The sequence below is a fragment of the Bremia lactucae genome, assembly GCF_004359215.1.
Source record: "Bremia lactucae strain SF5 chromosome Unknown BlacSF5_NotPlaced_49_SHOA01000009.1_1371882bp, whole genome shotgun sequence".
NCBI classification, from domain to species: Eukaryota; Oomycota; class Peronosporomycetes; order Peronosporales; family Peronosporaceae; genus Bremia; species Bremia lactucae.
In genome coordinates, this window is record NW_027152062.1 from 384,236 (window position 1) to 403,269 (window position 19,034).

Consider the following 19,034-nt stretch of genomic DNA (forward strand, 5'->3'; position numbering starts at 1 on the left):
CCCCATCCGTCTAAGGAGACCGATGGTGACGCCGACTGTGAGTCGAGCGTCGTTCGGGTGAGGGGGACGGTTAAGGCGAAAAGCTATCAGACCGACTCCTCCCACCACGAACAGGACTTGGAGAGCGAGGGAGCCATATTCGCTGCTCCGTCTTTACAAGGTTTGCCAACTCATTTTATCCTTTACGATCGTCACCCATGCTGAAAGTCTTGATAACCTCATACACGTGCGGGTGGGCCAGTGTGAGACAGGCGGTATTTAATTGTGCCGAATACTTGTCAATCGTAGCAAGAGATGATGAGTCTGAGAAATTGCCGCGGTTGATTCCACCGGTACTGCTCACCAGCGCCGCCTTCTCCGAGTTTGACCACGCGCTTCGCGAGCAAGTAAACTATTTTTGCCATGAATGTGCGCGTTTGCGTCTGGCGCAACACTTGTACGACTGAAGGCAATGAAGGTTCAGCTGCTATTCGCAAAACTCCTAGACGAGAAGTTCTCTTAAGCAGCGATGGGTACAGCATGACGGATTTCTTGATGACAATCACAAGAATAATGGTATTTTGTGTTTGTTGATCGTTTCGGACATATGGTCCATCGAGTCAATCACAGCCAAAGGCTGTGCTCGCACCTTTGTTGACACGATATTTCGACTCCATCGGTTACCCCGTGAACTGGTCTCAGATCGAGACCTCAGATTCAAGGCGGAGTTTTGGCAATATGTGTTTAAATCTCTTGGAACACAGTTGAAAATGTCAACTTCTGACCATCCTGAAACAAATGATTCGACAGAACGTGCAAATCGTTTCCTCGAAAAAAATCTTTGCGGATACGTCCACTCTTCTACGAATTGGAGCGAGCTCTTACTGTTGGTAGAATTTGCCATCAACAATTTAGTGCATGCTTCTACAAAGCATTCACCTCTATTAGTGAACGGCTTATGCCATTCACGTATACCCATCTTGTTTGAGATTGCACTTATTCAAGGAAGGAGAGACTCTCTCGAGCAAAGAACAATCTAGCTCTTGCTCATCACGCATTGATTATACGGTCAATGCGAAAGATACCAATGCTGCGTCGATCTACAATGAAGTGGACAATCTCAGTAATAGCGATAATGCTATTGCTGACTTTGTTAGCGATGGTGAAATACTCACCATTTAAAATAACAATATTATGAGAACAATAATGCTCCAACTAAAATTGAGAATGACAGCTCCGCAGTGCGCACCGGTCACACTGAAGACAAAAACAAAACCGAGTCAGCAGGAGAACTCCTGCTGTCTAGAGAAGCAATGGTCCGTTTCGTACAGGATTCCATCGCTGATGCGTGCACCGACAGAAACGGAAGTCTGACAAAAATGGTAGAGCAATAGTCGTATTGTCTACGGTAAACTAACCAAAAATGTAGTGACGAATGTGGGCAGTAATAAATTGCTGCCTAAGAATATGGACCCGTTTCGTGTACTTCATCGCCAGGCAATGCGTACACGATCGAGCTGCCTTGTAGGATGCGTACGCATTCTACGTTATATGTCGGGCGTCTCCGCCCGTACCATCAGTACGAGGCTTCTTCCGGTTCCAAATTAAACCGGCACAGTCTAGGGCATCCGCCAAAGCCTGATGGTCTTGAGTCAAAGTCTAGTTCTCAGGAACAAGACGATCCGCTCTTTTCTCCAAGGATGAGATCTTTTGAGAGCTGTCACCAGCTCGTTTTGAAGTTACTGATGTTCGCAAGTTGATTAACCGCAACTTGCGCACAGTTTTTTAAATTTTCGCGGGAAACATGAACGACCGTCGTCACTTAGTCGCGACGACTAGATCGTTCGTGATCAATGTCTTCCCGTAAAAATTGGAGGAATAATTCAAGTCACGATAATGACCCGGGCTCGGTGAATGAGGCGGACTCGACTTTTCCTCCCCGTCCACATTCGTGACGGATTCGAGGGGTGAGAAGTGTTTCTAGTTGAAAGCTTCTTGATCCACCATGAGGTGAAAGGGCTTTGAACGAGTTATCTCGGTCGATGGCAAGGGTATCCACCCTCGCATGATAGTTGGGAACCCCTTTTCTAACTGATGATGGACGTTCCATGTCTCGCTCAGCCATTGGTGGACGCTGATCTCTTGTGAGATCCGCAAAGGAATTGAGAATCTTCAATCCTTTACGAGCGCGGGAACCGCTCACTCTCCGATGGACCTGCTGTCGGGGAGGATGGGTCTCGTCGTACTACAGTCCTTAAGGGAGTATGCCTCATAAGGGGCATGACCTGCACCCTTAACACAGCACGGGCATGAGTCCCCCACGAGAGGCAAGGTAACCCTACCTCTCTAGGAAAACGTAGCATGCGCCAACTACGGTCCTTTTTCTAACCGTTCACGGAAAGCATCCAGTTTGTCAAGTCAGGCCCCGTGGCATATGTTTGCACATTCTGTAAATGGTTCCCAAGCTTGGAACAAAGGAGTGAGATCCTTTGCCCGCTTACATGTTAATCACCGATGCCGGAAAAGGGCATCGATGAAGAATTCCATTCGACCTCACTAGGCTTGTGAAGCCTGGATAAGTCGAATAACGGAATATGGTACCGATTGTTGGTCATACTAGACCAACGAGTTAGGTTGCCCTTAGAGGGCAATTAAGGCTTCATTTCGGGAGCAAACCCCAAAACATCGCGGTCCCTCTCCGTTGGCTCATGTTAGCGTTAACGCTAAAATTACTCTCGGAGTGATCCTTCTAATCACTCCGTCCTGGTGATGCATAATAGCACCATCGTAGTATGCTTACTGAAGTGGCCTTTACGTATGCTGACATCACCAGATTCATCGTCTCCATGGAGTCATCCCGAAATGACTCCGTACCAAAAGGGTCTCACGAATTGTCAATCAACTTCGCATCACCTCTTTGATAGTCACTTTAGAACTCGTAGATCTAACGGACGTGGCCGCGATTGATCCGGAGGCCTTAACAGTTGCCACCAAGTCGAACGGTGACGCCGACTCGACCCAGTCACCTACAATGCGAGTGGCAGGTTACTTGCCACCTGATGGGGTAGCAGTGACATATACCAGTCACCTCCAATTGGAGTTGAAGGTAACTTCCCCCCGTAGTAGACGCATTAACCTCTACTGAAACATTCGCATCGCTAACAGCTTCGCTGAGCCGTGCAGCTGCCAGCTTTGCTGTCTCACAGGCGACGCGCACGGGTTTCGTTACCATGCGCAAACGACTTGATTTTAAACAAAATAAACAATGCAATTTAATTGGAGTTTAAAACAAGGGGCTGATGTAGTGGGGTGTCCCGTTGCATAAATATTATTTCCTATAAGTGGAATAATAAATATGTTTTCTTTGAGAGGAAATGGAAAGTGCAAAGTTATTATTTGTATTAGTTTTGTCTTAATAGTTCCAATATTACCAAATTTGGTAATGTTGACGCAGTATGACATCAGTTGTATTGATTTGTTGATTTAGGTTTGAATCAACCCCGCCAATCGTCACAAGACACGATTGTGCGGTACGCAAGTAGGCGCCATATATTGCTAGTTATTTATTTAATAAAGTCAGTAGAAGATAGAAGATCGTTACGTAGGAACTTGATGTATTAATACAGTTTTACTTCTTCTCTATTCTATAGCCTAATTTACCTGTAGTAGCTAAGACTTCTTAGCGACTTAGAATCTTCCTCTACACGTCGTGTACGTGAAGTAGTCGAGGCGCCCTACCTTCACTGTAATTAGTGTAGGTTAATTAGCACTGTTATAAGTACCAGCAAAGGGTGCCCCGGTTCAAATACTGTAATCCTCGGGGCTCCGTTGAAGGCGGGCGCTACCTAAAGATGCCACGCACCACTAGCCCACACCTTTTCAGCAAGTGAGGAAGCAATCAACCATCTCCATTCGCGTACAGTGAGGTAGCTGGTGGGCGCCTAAGCGACCTCACCCAACGAACTAGAAACCTTAGTTTCAGTGATGTCACGGGAGCGGTAATCCGGCTCCACGTGCGCACTTGTCAACTAGAAAGTTGGTTTCAGACTAATTTATACTTAATCATATTTAATATGAAGATAACCGGTATAGACCCCCCTTTTGGTATAGACACACACCCTTCCTCCCCGTCTGTTTGTTCTAATTAAATAAAAACTACAGATTAAAAATGACAACATAACCAATTTTCTATCCCGCTACATCGCAAAATTAGCAATTGTCTCTTAGAGTCGTCGTTTGATCCCCTTTTGGACTTTGATACACCATCACACCCCCTAAAATACATTAGGGAATCGCTATAGCCACACCTTAACTATCTACATGAGAGTAGTGAAATGGGTATGACTGCCCCTGAGCACATCAGAATCCGTGTTTTCGTTTGGCGATGTTAGATGTACTGCTTTTACAGGTGAGAAGAAGCCAAAAGCGCCCGCACTTGGTTGGCAAGTATAAGAAAAGCGAAAAGAAAGAGCAGCAAATCGAGCACGAGGGAGAAGTTAAGCTGGAATTGAGCGACAAGGGTCGGAGGTGCGCTCTTCCACATGCATGTTGGTTAGTCTTTGGGCGTCAAGCTAAGGATGAATTTATTTTACTTTGCTTCTACAAACTTTTGCGGAAGTGCATACTTACCTCAAATAGGCGAATCTTAGTGGTCTCTTTTGTACCCACCATGAGCGCAAGCAAGCCACAATTCTCTTATGTTTCAGGTTTAACGGCTTTCGCTCGAAATTTTTTTGATGAAAAAAAGCACCTTGCTATTAAACAATGAAATTACACAAATATTGAGAAGTCTTTTTGCAGGCCTTTTGAGCTACTGAAGCTGGGAAGGCCTGCATAAAGGTTTCTCAATATAAATTCTATTCATTAACCAGTTGCTGCCATTTTGCTACTCTCATAAATTCAGAAGTAGATAATTAAGGGTTTGGCTATATCGGTTCCCAAATGATTGGGGGGGGTCTAGACGATTGTAAAGGAGCAACATTTGATTTTTGATGCAGTGGAATGGCCATACAGTGAAAATATTTTTATGACGCCTATATTCAATACAGACGGGGAGGGCGGGCTATACCAAAAGGGGTATGTGCCTATACCGGTTCCCAATATAAAACCTATTTAACAAAAAATAATTGCCATCCCGAAGATAGCACTGTATGCATTGCGAGCGTATTATTTTAAATACCTTGTATCTTGGGTGACGCCAGCCATCATCCCCGTTAATGTGAATACCCTCAGGTGCATCACATACAGCACAATGTGAACTACACCCTTCTGGTGGGTCTAATTACTTCACTTAAGTAGTTGACCATTTCCTTAAGTATACAAAGTGTACTTAACGGGGATCGTGTAGGATAGGGCAACTTTAGCCCGTTGCAATACTGGCCAGTAAAAATGTCTCAAAACTAGGTGCTTCAGTATACTCTTTTACAAAAAGAATGAATGTTGTGTAAGGCACAGATGGATCTTGGACTTCGATTGCTTGATGATAGTAATGGGGCAAACATCGGTTGGGAACCGTTGTTGCGATACATTTACTTTATGGGTAAAATACCCTTTTATTCCATTTAAATTAAGATAATTACAAAATACCATTTATTACGGGTAACAAATTTGGCAGCCGCCAGATATAAATCTGGCGGCCGAAATCTATTTTAAATTAGCTAGGGTAAGGTTTAAGAATTAAAAAAGTAAATAAAGTTCAGTTCCTCTTTTGATCTTTAAGCGTCTAGTGCCTTCCTTAGGCTTGTGCATTGATCTGTGAGAGGCAGAAGCTTTTCTAAGGTACAAACTCTCGGGAACTAGTTGCCACTTGGTTCTACGAACCCCTGAATCCCTTGAACTAGGATTCACTAAGCTTTTATAGCTTGTACGACTCCCTGAGTTGTTAAACCCAGTAGTTGTATATAACTAAGAGACTCTTTAACTCTATAGGTCTTCCTCTGACTTAAGGAGCGAGATAGCTCCGCTTCACCTGGTAGCAATCGTAGTCAATCTACGACTAAATCTTAATAAGACTAAGCCTTACTGAAATGGAAGAATTTCCAGAACTTTCAGAGGCGCAACGCGCAACGTATGACAATCTCAAAACTTTGTTTGGGCTTGAATATGTATAGTTCATTATGTCCCAGGGCGCAGAGGTCCTGCATGCAAGGCTTCAAGCCTACATGCAATATGAATCCTCCCTGATCGGACAGTGTCAAGATCACCTAACAGCGTCTATGCCAACTCGGTACATCTTTGTACCTAATTCAGAGCCTAAGACTCGCCCTCTAGTTGTTAATGTAAAGACATTTGATAAAAAAGAGGGAGAAAACATCCCTTTTTGGATTAAGCAGATGGAGATGTCCATTGACTCCGCATTGTTCTTAACAGAACGGCAAAAGGTGGCTATGGCCATCCCAAACTCGGAAGCACGAAACATTTACGTCCGGCCTGTCCCCTCGAAACAGGGGAAAGCTCGAAAGAGCACCAATTCCGACCTATACCAGAAATATAGTATGGTGCGGGAAAACCTCGATACCTAGTAGGTGCGGGGCACCCTACTGGGGAAGACCTAGGCTCTGTTGAACCTCTAGGAGGTGAGAATAAACAGAATTTAGCCCCAATTAGCTCGGGGGCTCAATGGCACGGGGCGAGAGTACAAGCCTGGCTTGCTAGTCGCGCACAAGCGACTGTAAGGGCTTTGATAAGCCGTGGTCAATTTTAATTGACTCAGGAGCGTCATGCAATTATGATCGACGTCGTCCCTTAAGGGAAATCAACAATACGTTGAGACGCTTAAAGCGCATGAAAGGGACACAATCACTGTTTTCTTAGCGATGTCGCGGTTCCTAAAGTTCCGTTGAAGTTAGGTATGAAGTTTCTGGACTTTGACAGTGTGGAACGCTGTCTCGTCCTTGATTTGGATTCGAGATATGATCTCATCCTTGGTATGGCCTGGCTTTAACGCCTTGAGCCATGGATCGATTGGAGGTCTAGGACCTTAGGCGCCACGCGCAATGTTCCTAGCAAAGTTTTGGAGAGTCACGAACCCACCTTTGCTAGTCAACAAAAGCGCTATTGGCGCGAACCACGGACTGAATCTGTCAGTGTTTTAGACGTTGGAATGTCTGAGTTGGAATATTAATGTTGGAAGCATTAATTCGGGGCCCGACTCAGAAAAAAGGGGGTGGAGCGGCACGTACTCCGTCGAGTGACACTCATGATAATAAACGATTTACTGAATGCTGAAAGCATTTTAGGCCTAAGGCCGAGTCATCAAGGGTGTAATGTCCCTGAGATACGTAGAGTGGCACGTCTAAGTCCACCGATTGTGGTCGGCAGAGGTGGCACCATACTGAGTGTCAGTAGTGACACTATTGGCAGTTCGCCAGGGCATTTCTTGTCAAACCATTCTAGTGCACGTGAAGTGACACGTAAACGGTCTCACAGAACAAGGAAGTTTGAGTTTATCTAACTCCTTGTCGGATGTCGGATTAGACACCAGCTGTGGTATAGAATCAATACAGGCTGAAAATTTGGGGATGTGAATGTCGCGGCCTCTAAGAGGCGTATTCTCTCTACTCCGAGACAGGGAAGACGCGAAGCGTCTATACCCTCACTATATGATACGAGCGAGCAATTGCATACGCTTGTAAGTGGTGTAACCGGTAAAATCGAAGAAGAAGTTAGCCTTGCGTCAATCCCTTCATTTCATGCTCTTTTAGAGCTAGACAAATGTCTATTGCTGAGTGCGGTCGAGCCTTTAAGGCTGGCGACTTATCTGAGATTCTGGTCACTCGACCAACTATTAAGTTAAACTTATCATCACTTCTGGACGAAGCTGTCTTGGTGGACACAATAGATGCGATTAGTGCGCGTAGTGGATCATCAATCCTTAAATATCCTACGATCCATTCTTTTCTTGATTAAGGAATTCCAAGATGTGGCATGTTCCAATCCACCATTTGTTTTACCCCCGGATAGAGGTGTCCGTCATGAAATTGACTTGGTTCCGGAAACCAAATACTGTGTCAAACGACAGTGGCCTTTACCAAAGGAACAGTGTGACGTCATTGCTGATTTCTTCCGTGCTAAGCACGAGGCTGGAATGGTACGAGAAAGCAAATCTCCCCATTCGACAACGACTGTTTGTGTAAAAAAGCCGAATGGTAAATGGCGCATTGTACATGCTTACAATAAGCTTAATACTACCACTATACCAGCACAAACCCCCATTCCTAGAAAGGATACAATATGGCGGGACGTAAAATGTACAGTGACTTGACTTTGTCGATGGCTATTACCAACTGCTCATGCGAGCTAGCGATACCCCGCTTACAGCGATTAACACTCCAAGCGGCATGCTATGGGAGTGGTTAGTTATGCCACAAGGGCTTTCCAACGCCCCGATAACATTTAATGTCTAGTGACGCATTTGTTCCGCCCTCATCGGGGTTGTGCACACACTTATGTTGATGACATATTTGTCCACAGTCGTGCGGAACAGGGTCGGTCGAATGTGGAAAACTACACAGACCATTTGCGATCAGTTGGGCGTCTCCACCCGTACTATCAGTACGAGGCTTTTTCGAATGCTTTAGTGTATGCGCACAAATAAATTGTATGCCAATGCATCTAAATGCATTTTTGGCGCAAAAGAAATTCCTATTTTAGGGTGCTTCATTGGGAAACGAGGCCTTAAAGTAGATCCCGCTAAGGTGAAAGCCATAATAGATTGGCCGATTCCTAAGAACCAAAGGATTTGCGTAGGTGGTTGGGTCTCGCCAATTATCTACAAAAATGTAGCAAAAATTACGCTGATATGGCTAGGCCAATATATAATTCTCTTAAAAAGGATTCGGATTGGCGCTGGACTAGCACAGAATCTAATGCTTTTCAAGAAGTTAAGGATAGTCTTATCCATGCCCCGATTCTGGCACTGCCAAACCCAAATTGGCCTTTCAGTGTCGTCTGTGACGCATCGGATTTTGCCATCGGCAGCGCTCTGGTACAAACAGACGATGATGGGCGCGAACGTTTGATTGCGTTCGAGTCTAGACAGCTCAAAGCTGCGAAAAAGAGCTACCCAGTTCATAACAAAGAGCTACTCGCAATGAAGTATGCTCTTGTCAAATTCAGAGTTCATCTGCTAGGCTCTAAGTTGTTTGTGATATATACAGATCACGCGTCGTAACACACTGCGACTAAGTCTCCCATAGAATGGCTCGATGGTTATCCTTTTCGCCGAATACAACTTCGAGGTGAAGTATAAGCCTGGCAAGCAGAATGCTTTGGCTGATGCGTTATCATGCACGCCGGATTGTGAGCTCTCTCATTTGTTGACAATAATGTCGCCTTTTACTGGATTAATCCGTTCGGCTTACGCCCAGGATGAACAGTGTGTAGCTCTGCTACGAGCTCTAAAGAGCACTGAATCAGGCTCTAAATTGTCGGCACGTTTGTGTGCAAGATTACATCGATTTTCTTTCGATAACGACCTGTTGCTTTATTGCACGGACGCTGCGGATCCTCCGCGCGTCGTTGTTCCTCGTGATGAGAATTTCAAATACTGAATCCTCTATAAGGCACACGATACTGTCCTTGGTGGTCATCTCGGTGGAGAAAAGAATTACGGCTCTGTAAGCCAGATTTATTGGTGGCTTAACCTTTACAAGTGCGTCAGCACATATGTTGCAACATGCAAAATTTGCCTACGGGCTAAACCCTCGGCGCATGCTGCTGCACTACTGGCAAGTCTGCCCGAACCCACAGGATGTTGGGAGTCATTTAGTATGGTTTTTGTTCTCGGCCTACCGAAAGATTCGGCCGGTAACACCGGGATAGTGGTCTTTGTTGACCGATTGAGCAAAATGGCTCTCTTAGCGGCTGTACCGGATACCATTGATGGCGAATGTACAGCAAGGCTGTTCATCGATCGCGTGTTTCGGCAACACGGTTTTGCCAGTGGCAATGATCTCTGAACGAGACCACCGTTTCAAGGATAAATTCTGGAAATCGATTTTTCGAGTGCTTGGCACCAGATTGGATATGTCCACCGCGCCAATTGCAAACCGATGGTCAAACTGAACGTATCAATCGCGTCATTGAAGACGTTTTACGCAGTGTAAGCTCAGACACGAAAGCGCTGGAGCTCAATGCATCCAGTGGTGGAATTTGCGTTAAATAACGCTGTTCATGCCTCTACAGGCTACACTCTGTTCTATGTCAACGGTCTCACCCACCCACGCGTTCCGTTAACGATACCACTGTGTGGCTCAGGGCTTAATAAAGGAGAATTAATCAATAGGCTTGCTGATATCAGCCCGGTAACAATACGTAACCAGGTAAGCGAGTTTCTTGCGACCCAATTTAGTATCTTAAGACATGTACGTGACACGATGGCTGATATTCAAGCCAAACAGAAAGAACAAGCAGATGCCAAAGGCAGAAGCTGTATTAATTATTATGCGGTCGGAGATCGAGTTTTACTAAACGCTTAAAATCTACATACTAACCTGGTTTTCGCGGTCTTCAGGACCAAATTGCACCCGCGCTTTATTGGACCATTTACGGTCGTGGCCAAGAAGGGCCTAGCTTACACGCTAAAGCTACTTGGAAGCTGCGTAAACACCCAGTGTTCTACGTCGGCTTGCTTAAGCCATACGGAACCATCCCCACGTGGACTTGGAGGCGCTTGCGCCTTCAAGTCTGCATCCGCACCAGGATGTCCAGCTAACCCTCTAAACGAGGTTGCTGACGTTCCAGCATCGAGAGACAGCTTTGGACCGCCTCAAAAAAAAGAGCCCTCAACCCGAGCAAGGCTCTCGCGAAGAAGTTGCACCTCGTGCTTTGGCGCATCACATGCTTCCGCCGAGATTTCGGTCCCTTAGGCGCTGCTTGATGCGCGAGGGAACCTTCCGTTTCACGTGAAAAAACTTTTAAAGTGACGCCGTTGCAAGGGCCAATACCAGTATCTGGTGAAGTGGCTTGAGTACCCACTTCTAAAAACTCTTGGGAGTTTAAGGTACCTCTTCGGGAAGATTGACCCCCCCCCGTACGCCGTTGACGTTTTTGAGCGCCAAGCTTAGGGTCAATTTGCGTCAAACGACGCTTCACAACACTAGAAGTGGGAAGAGGTGGATCTATAGTCTTAGTGCGGCTTCGATCCATGGTTGCATGGTCAACTGAAGCACTGAAGTTTTGGCTAGGCCTATCCTCATTTTGTGGCATAAACGCCAACGTAACTGGCCTTTGGTCTTAAGCTTAGCGAAGTCGATGCAAAGCTTCCGTTCCAAACGAACATCAGCCACATCCGCAGACTCTCTAATATCTCAAATATTGCGGAGGCGTCGGGCCCGATGGACCCAGTTTTCAAACGAAGGGTCGTTTCGCTTTTGATACGTTTGGAAACAAAACGATCGGAATTTCCCTCATTAGGTCACCGAAGCCCCACGGGCCTGATCACGCAAACGCGTCAGATATTGACCTCGCGTCATTACCTTGGGCGTAAGGTATCGCTCATGAAGAGCGTCGTGAACAGCGAGCTTCTCCGGCGTCCTCGCCGTGGAACCGGAGGTCCAGAAGGTCAAGCTGTGACCCGTGATCTCTTTGAGACAGTCTTCCACACTAAGTGGATAAATACGTATTCACTGTGAGCTTTAGCTTTCGCTATCTTTGCAGCTCGACGACGATCTTGTTCCTCTATGAGGATTGACTGCTCTTGCTCTTCATCGAGCGCATTCGTGATGATATTGGACTCAGGATTCGGCGTCCAGTGTAATGTAGCCAAATCGCCCACGGCACCACGTTCTGGAAACGGATCTGGAGCCCAACGGGCCTCGTCTTCACGTCGAAGCGTATATGATCTAGGCTCTCCTGCCTCTCCTTCCGATATAGTGTAACTCATTTAGTCTACCTGCAACTCATCGTCGGGGGAGTAGCTAGGAGTCGGTGACTCAGCTTAACTGTCATGGGACAAAGGAATGCAAAACACAACCAAACGGTTAGCTGTTTCTGACCTCAAAGTGGAAATGAAGCGAATGTTGTCATTCGGTGTCAACAGTTTGATGGGGAGGGTGTAATGAGGACACATTGGTTAAAGAACCGTTGTGGTGGTACGTTTACTTTATGGGTAAAAATACAATTTTATCTTTTTTAAAATAGTTAATTACTAAAATCCCATTTATTAGGGGTAACAAATGTGGTCGCCGCCAGATTTACATGTGGCGGCGGAAATCTATTTTAAATTAGCTAGGGTAAGGTTTTAGATTTAAATTGTTAAATAAAGTACAGTGCCTTGCGCATTGATCTGTGAGAGACAGAAGCCTTTCTAAGGTACATACCCTCGGGCACTAGTTGCCACTTGGTTCTACGAACCCCTGAATCCCTTCAACTAGGATTCACTAAGCTTGAATAGCTTGTACGACTCCCTGGGTTGTTAAACCCATTAGTTCTATAAAACTAAGAGACTCTTTGAGCTATAAGTCTTTCTCTGACTTAAGGAGCGAGTGTAACGGGGCACTACGAATTGTACTGCTTCAGCACAAGTCCACTTCGCACTGCTTCAGTTGCGAGTGGTGCTTTACGTCACTTCGCGTACACTAGTACGTGCAGAGGAAGTCTTTTCTTTAAGACAACTACCTTAAAGAGGGTAAAATGAAAACTTTAGTAATGTAATTAAGTTTCTTCTTTTTTGTATCTGTTAATGCTAACTTAATTATAAACTAATACTTAACATGCAATTAAAATCTTATCTGTCTCTCTCTCTTTGTTTACGTTTACAGCTGATTAGTCTGCGGGATAAATAGATATAACGGCTTACACCGATAAGATTTCCGAGCATTACTACATAAAGTGATATTCTCTAAATATTCTCTACCTTTTTATAATGTATTAATTAACAACCTTAAGTTTTAATTTCATGTAACGATACACCGTTACGGCGAGGTAGCTTCGCTACAATTAAACTTAATACGAAAACAATAGCGCTAGAGTTTGTACTTTTAAATGGGAAGGTCATTTTAAGTTGGGACCCGGACTCCCTCGCATGGCCCGCTGCTAGTCGGCAAAGAACTCGGGGGTCGCTTCAACGTGTTCCATTTTAAAAATGTAATAAATATTACTTGGTCTAGTTTTTTTGTATGGTAATTTATCCATTTCAAGCAAAATCGCAGGTAAGAAATTGTTGTATCCATCATTGGTCAAAAGTATTTGGCTGGTCACAACAAGCTAAACGCTTCTCTTCCAATCGCGGCAGTGAAAAAAACAAATGGATTCGGCCACCGACCAAACTATCCTTCGCCATGAGGTGGCGGAAGTTGCATTTGGATTTTACAGTGACGACGAAATTCGCGACTTGAGTGTAAAGCAGATCTCAAGCCGCCTAAGTTTCGACGCGCTCAACAATCCCGTCTTAGGTGGCCTGTACGATCCGTCTTTGGGGCCTGTAGACTATAATGTAATATGTCCTACGTGTCGCCAGACACAGAAGGAGTGTCCTGGTCATCTTGGCCACATTGAGCTCCCCGTTCCTGTGTATAACCCCGTACTCTTCAGTCAGATGCTTACTTTGCTTAAGCGCAAGTGCTTCACATGCCATAAGTTCCGCCAGGCCGGCGCGCGCTCCCGGGTACTACGTGTCAAAATTTTGCTTTTAGACAATGGCTACGTGAATGAGGCTGCCCAATTGGGCGAGCTACTTGAGCAGCGCAACGGCATTGAAGATGAGCCTTCGCAACGCACGATCCAGCGTCAGCAGGCCATTCTAGACGAATACGAGCGGCTGGCGCTTTCAAGAAGAAGCTGCAGTAACAACGGGAAGATAAACTTGCTCTGTCCTTTACCTCGCTTCGCTGAGGTTACCCGTGAGAAGCTAACGACTGACTTTCTCAAGAGTATAAAGAATAAATGCGAAAATTGTGGCGCTATTTCTCCCGCAGTTAGGCAAGATGCTCATGCCAAGATCTTTCTTAAAGGACTAAGTGCGCGATCTCGAAAAGTCAATCGATCTAAGAACCAGGCTGTGACGTCAGCTCTGGATACGATCCGCGGCAGTGTGTCTGATTACAATGACGATTTGGCTTCCGGCAATGTGTCATATACGAATGACGGGTTCGTTAATGGTGACGACTCCGACTCAGCGATGGATTACGATGAAGAAGCGGTCATGGAGGACCTGTCTTCGCAAAGCAAATTTTTGCCACCTCTTGAAGTGCAGTCGCAGCTGCAATTGATGTGGAAAAATGAAGATGGACTTATGGAGCTACTTTACGGCGATCGAAACATTGCTAACGGCCGCATTCTCGACCTTAAACCTGATGGTTGGTGCAAGTTTTTTCTAAATGTTATCCCAGTTGCACCTTCGCGTTTCAGACCGCCCGTTTTCATGGGTGACAAGCAATTTGAGCACGCCCAGAACTCGCATCTGTCTAAAATAATGAGTTTCTGCGACAGTATCGTTCAAACTGAAAATTCCAAGCGTCACGCAGCGACGTTAGAAGAAAATGATGCTGATAATGAGCAGCAAGTGGACCTTTCACGAAAGCTTGCACTTTGGATAGAGTTGCAAAACGCTGTAAATCTAATGGTAGATAGCAGCAAGGCTAAACCCGGAACCGAAGTTGCACAAGGTATCAAGCAAGTAATTGAAAAAAAGGAGGGACTCTTTCGTAAGCACATGATGGGTAAGCGTGTCAACTATGCCGCTCGGTCAGTTATATCTCCTGACCCGTATATCAGTACGAGTCAGATTGGCGTGCCACTGCGTTTTGCAAAGACGCTCACATATCCTCAGCCGGTGACGCCCTGGAACGTTGAGGAAATGCGTCAACTCGTGATCAATGGACCGGATATGCATCCCGGTGCTAATTTTGTGGAAAGCGAAAGTGGTCGTTTGATTGACCTAAGCAAGCGAACACCTCACCAGCGTGAAGCTATTAGTAAGACGCTGCTTACACGCTCAGCAAGTGCTCTGGGCACTAGCAAGAACAGGGTGAAGCGCGTTTGGCGCCACTTAAAGACTGGAGATGTTGTATTGATGAATCGTCAGCCAACACTGCATAAACCCAGCATTATGGCTCACACCACCCGTGTCCTTACAAACCCTAATATGCAGACGATTCGTATGCACTACGCTAACTGCAACACTTTCAATGCCGACTTTGATGGTGATGAGATGAACATGCACTTCCCTCAAAACGAGCTTGCGCGCTCCGAAGCGTACAACATCGCCTCTAATGATAATCAGTATATTGTGCCGACAGATGGGTCCCCATTGCGCGGCCTTATTCAGGATCACGTTGACTCCGGTGTGAAGTTAACTCAGCGAGACACATTCCTTACCAAGGATATGTATATGCAGCTTTTGTTTAACGCCTGGGCCAGTATGGATGTAGCTGATGCAGAGAAGGCTCATATCGAGACCGTGCCGCCTGCTATTATAAAGCCAGGTCCGTTATGGACCGGCAAGCAGGCGATCACTTCAGTGCTAAAGCTACTGACAAAGGGCCTTCCGCCATTGAATCTAGACAGCAAGGCCAAGATTAAGGATGACTTGTATGGCTCGACAAACAACGAGCACCTTGTGCGTTTTCGTGATGGCGAGCTTCTACAGGGCATTTTAGATAAAAGTCAGTTTGGTGCGAGTATGTACGGTATGGTCCATTCATGCTACGAAGTTTATGGCGCCCGTATTGCCGCCGAATTCTTGTCTGCACTCGGTCGACTTTTTACATGCTTCTTGCAATTTACTGGTCACACTTGTGCACTGGAAGATTTGACACTTACCACGGCGGCTGAGAAACGTCGTCAAAAGCTTGTCAAGGACTCTGAAGTTATTGGTGAGGAGGCATACGCCGAGTTTGCTAATCTCACCGAGCTTCTTAAAGAGAAACGAGCTGATGAGAAGGATGGTATGAAGCGTCGTATGAACGAGGAGGAGCGCATTCGGATTCGTGACCGAATGCGTATGTTGCTCTCTGGACCTGACGCTGACTTTAAGGCTAAGGCTCTTGATGCTCACATGATGGGGTGCGTGCACGGATCCAATAGTAATATAATCAAGACGTGTCTGCCATCCGGTCAGTCGAAAGCGTTTCCGAAAAATAGCTTCTCACTCATGGTCCTGACTGGTGCAAAAGGATCCATGGTAAATCACTCTCAGATTTCGTGTGGTCTCGGCCAGCAGGCACTGGAAGGCCGTCGTGTTCCTAACCTTTGTAGCGGCCGGTCGCTGCCGTCGTTCGAGCCATTTGACCCTTCACCGCGTGCTGGTGGCTATGTTACGGATCGTTTCCTTACCGGTTTGCGCCCTCAGGAGTACTATCATCATTGTATGGCTGGCCGTGAAGGTCTTGTTGATACGGCAGTGAAAACCAGTCGCAGTGGTTACCTTCAGCGATGTCTAATTAAACACCTCGAAGACTTAAGTGTTGGATACGACTACACCGTGCGTAACAGTGATGGTAGCGTGATCCAGTTCCTATATGGTGAAGATGGTATTGACCCGGTGCAAAGTGCAATGCTTTCAGGCCTCGATGCCCAATTTGACTTTCAAGCCATGAATCACCGCAGCATATCACACAAGTACGGCATTGATGCAAACTTCTTTAAAAAAACTAAGCTAGACATAATGAAGCCATTAAAGCTGCACAAGGAGATTTATGAGATGAAGGATAGTGGCTATGCCAACACGACTTCTTTTTTGAAAATGGGTGCGAAGGTTATTGCGCGCCGTCTTAAACAGGGCCATACCAAGTGGAAATGCGGCAACATCGAATTGGGCTTTTATGCTGCTGAGGTCATTGCGATAGCGGAGGATAACGATGATGGACGCGAGTGCAGATACGACATTAAATACCTGGACACTGGGCTGAAATCATTTAGTGTCCCACGCACTACCAAATTTAAGACTAGAAAACCGACAAATTTTTCTCGTTCCATGTCCGGTCGAGTGGATATCATTAAAGTGTCGCTGGAGGAACCGGTGATGCAGATTTTGCCGCTCAATGAGCACCTTGGGTTAATCTCAGAGCGTATGCAGGATAAAGTGCGCAACTATAATACGCGCAATCCATCTTACCGCCTGGAATCGAGGAAGAAAATGAAGAATAAGAAGTCAAAAAAAAATGGTCATGCTTTAAGCGGCGACGTTAATCGAGAAGTCATGCAACCAAAGAACGCCGTAAGTCCTGATGCTTTCCAACTTCTTGTGTGGGTAAATTACTTGCGAAGTATGTGTGCTCCTGGTGAAAATGTCGGGATTTTGGCTGCTCAGGGTATTGGCGAACCGTCGACACAAATGACGCTTAACACTTTCCATCTTGCTGGCCACGGTGCTGCTAATGTGACGCTGGGTATCCCGCGTCTGCGCGAAATTATTATGACAGCCAGCCAAAATATGTCGACTCCTATGATGACGATTCCACTTCGCAAAGACGTTAATTCATCAAAAGCACAGGAAGTTGAACAGCGTCTAAATCGAATTTCTCTTTTTGAACTTATTAGCAATACCAACGGGGTTTGCGTAAAGGACTATTTCCGCTGCAGCGAAAATGGTATTTTGTGGGTACACGATTACCAAATCCGCCTGACATTTTTCCAGCATCAAGAGATTAAGCGTGTGTTTGGCTTAAGTGCTGACAAGGTAAATAGCGCAATTGGACACGGATTTGTCGGCAAACTTCTCTCTCTCATCTCTCGAGAAGTGAAAAAGAATAGTGTTGCCGTTTCTGCTTCGGCAAATAATAGCACTGTGAAGACTCATTCGGGTGTATCTTCGAAATTAAGAAATGAAGATGATGATGATGATGACGATGAACAGGGCACGCTTCGCTTCGGCAGTCTCGGCGAAGTCCAGGGCTACGGTGAGATGGATGAGGAGGATGAGAAGATTCGTCAAGCGCAAATGGAAGATGACTCGGACAATGATTTCGATAATGAACCTTTGGGCCGCACGAGTAGCAAGGACGCAAAACTTTCAAAAGTTGGATCAGCTGAAAGCAGCTTTAAAACGGAATCTCGAACACAACTGAAGGCAGCTTTAGTTAATGAAATGGATAATCTTCACGTACCAAATAGTGTGCTCAAGTCTCCGTACTTCGTTTATTGCGGTCGCAAGAAAAACGAAAACTTTGTGGAGCTGCACCTACGTTTCCCAACTCATTTTAAGACGCTACTAATGGTGCCGCTTGTCGAGAAAGTTGCTAAGCAGGTGCTGGTACACCACTGCCCAGGAATATCCCGGTGTTACTTGATTAATCATCGCATCGGCGCGTCGCTAGCCGAAAAACCGTGCGTGCAGACTGAGGGTCTTAATTTTCAAGAGATCTGGACTTTTGACGATATTCTTGATGTCAATAATCTTGCTACCAACGACATCTATAAAGTCTTGCAGACTTACGGTGTTGAAGCTGCTCGTGCAAGTATTTCCAAGCAAATTATGAGCGTGTTCGGCGTGTACGGCATTAGCGTTGACCCGCGTCACCTCAGCTTGCTTGCCGACTACATGACAGCTCAAGGCAGCTATATGCCTTTGAACCGAATGGGTATAAACAACAAGGGCTCATCTATGCAGCAAATTACGTTTGAGACATCCATGAAATTCCTTTCTCAGGCAGCTCTAGGTGGTCTCGTGGACAAGTTAGAAAGTCCATCCGCTCGCTTGGTGCTTGGCCAACCGCCGCGTGTCGGCACGGGCAGCTTCTCGCTTTTGCATCCGATTACGTTATAGATGATACACCGGTGCAGTAGAGTAGGTACTTGAGCCGAGTTTATCGTACAATCTACAACACTTTAATTTGTTCAGCAATAGATCGGCTGTTTTGCTTTGTATTTAAATGAAGCTGCTTGTATGAGTGACAGCGAAATATGCGCGTAGAGCAAAAGCTAGAAGTCAAGACGAAACAAACCAAAATACTGTCCTCTTCCTCTCGTAACTTATCCTTCGAAATAGTATAACTTTCGCTAACTTATAGAATTTGACGTTTACCGTGGTCGTACTACAGCATGTGTATGACGCTTCTGCAATATATTCCGATAACTAATAACGTTTGGTAACTGATAGGTAAGTGTCATAACCA

At 45.7% G+C, this 19,034-nt stretch overlaps 1 protein-coding gene across 1 annotated transcript; it reads left to right on the forward strand.

The window, feature by feature from the left end:
- Positions 1 to 13,225: 13,225 nt before the first annotated feature.
- Positions 13,226 to 18,685, forward strand: CCR75_005141 (uncharacterized protein; the record flags this gene model as incomplete). The annotated part of the gene is made up of 1 exon (XM_067963224.1): positions 13,226 to 18,685. The coding sequence occupies one exon, from the start codon at positions 13,226 to 13,228 to the stop codon at positions 18,683 to 18,685; it is 5,460 nt and encodes a 1,819-aa protein (XP_067820038.1).
- Positions 18,686 to 19,034: the final 349 nt, after the last annotated feature.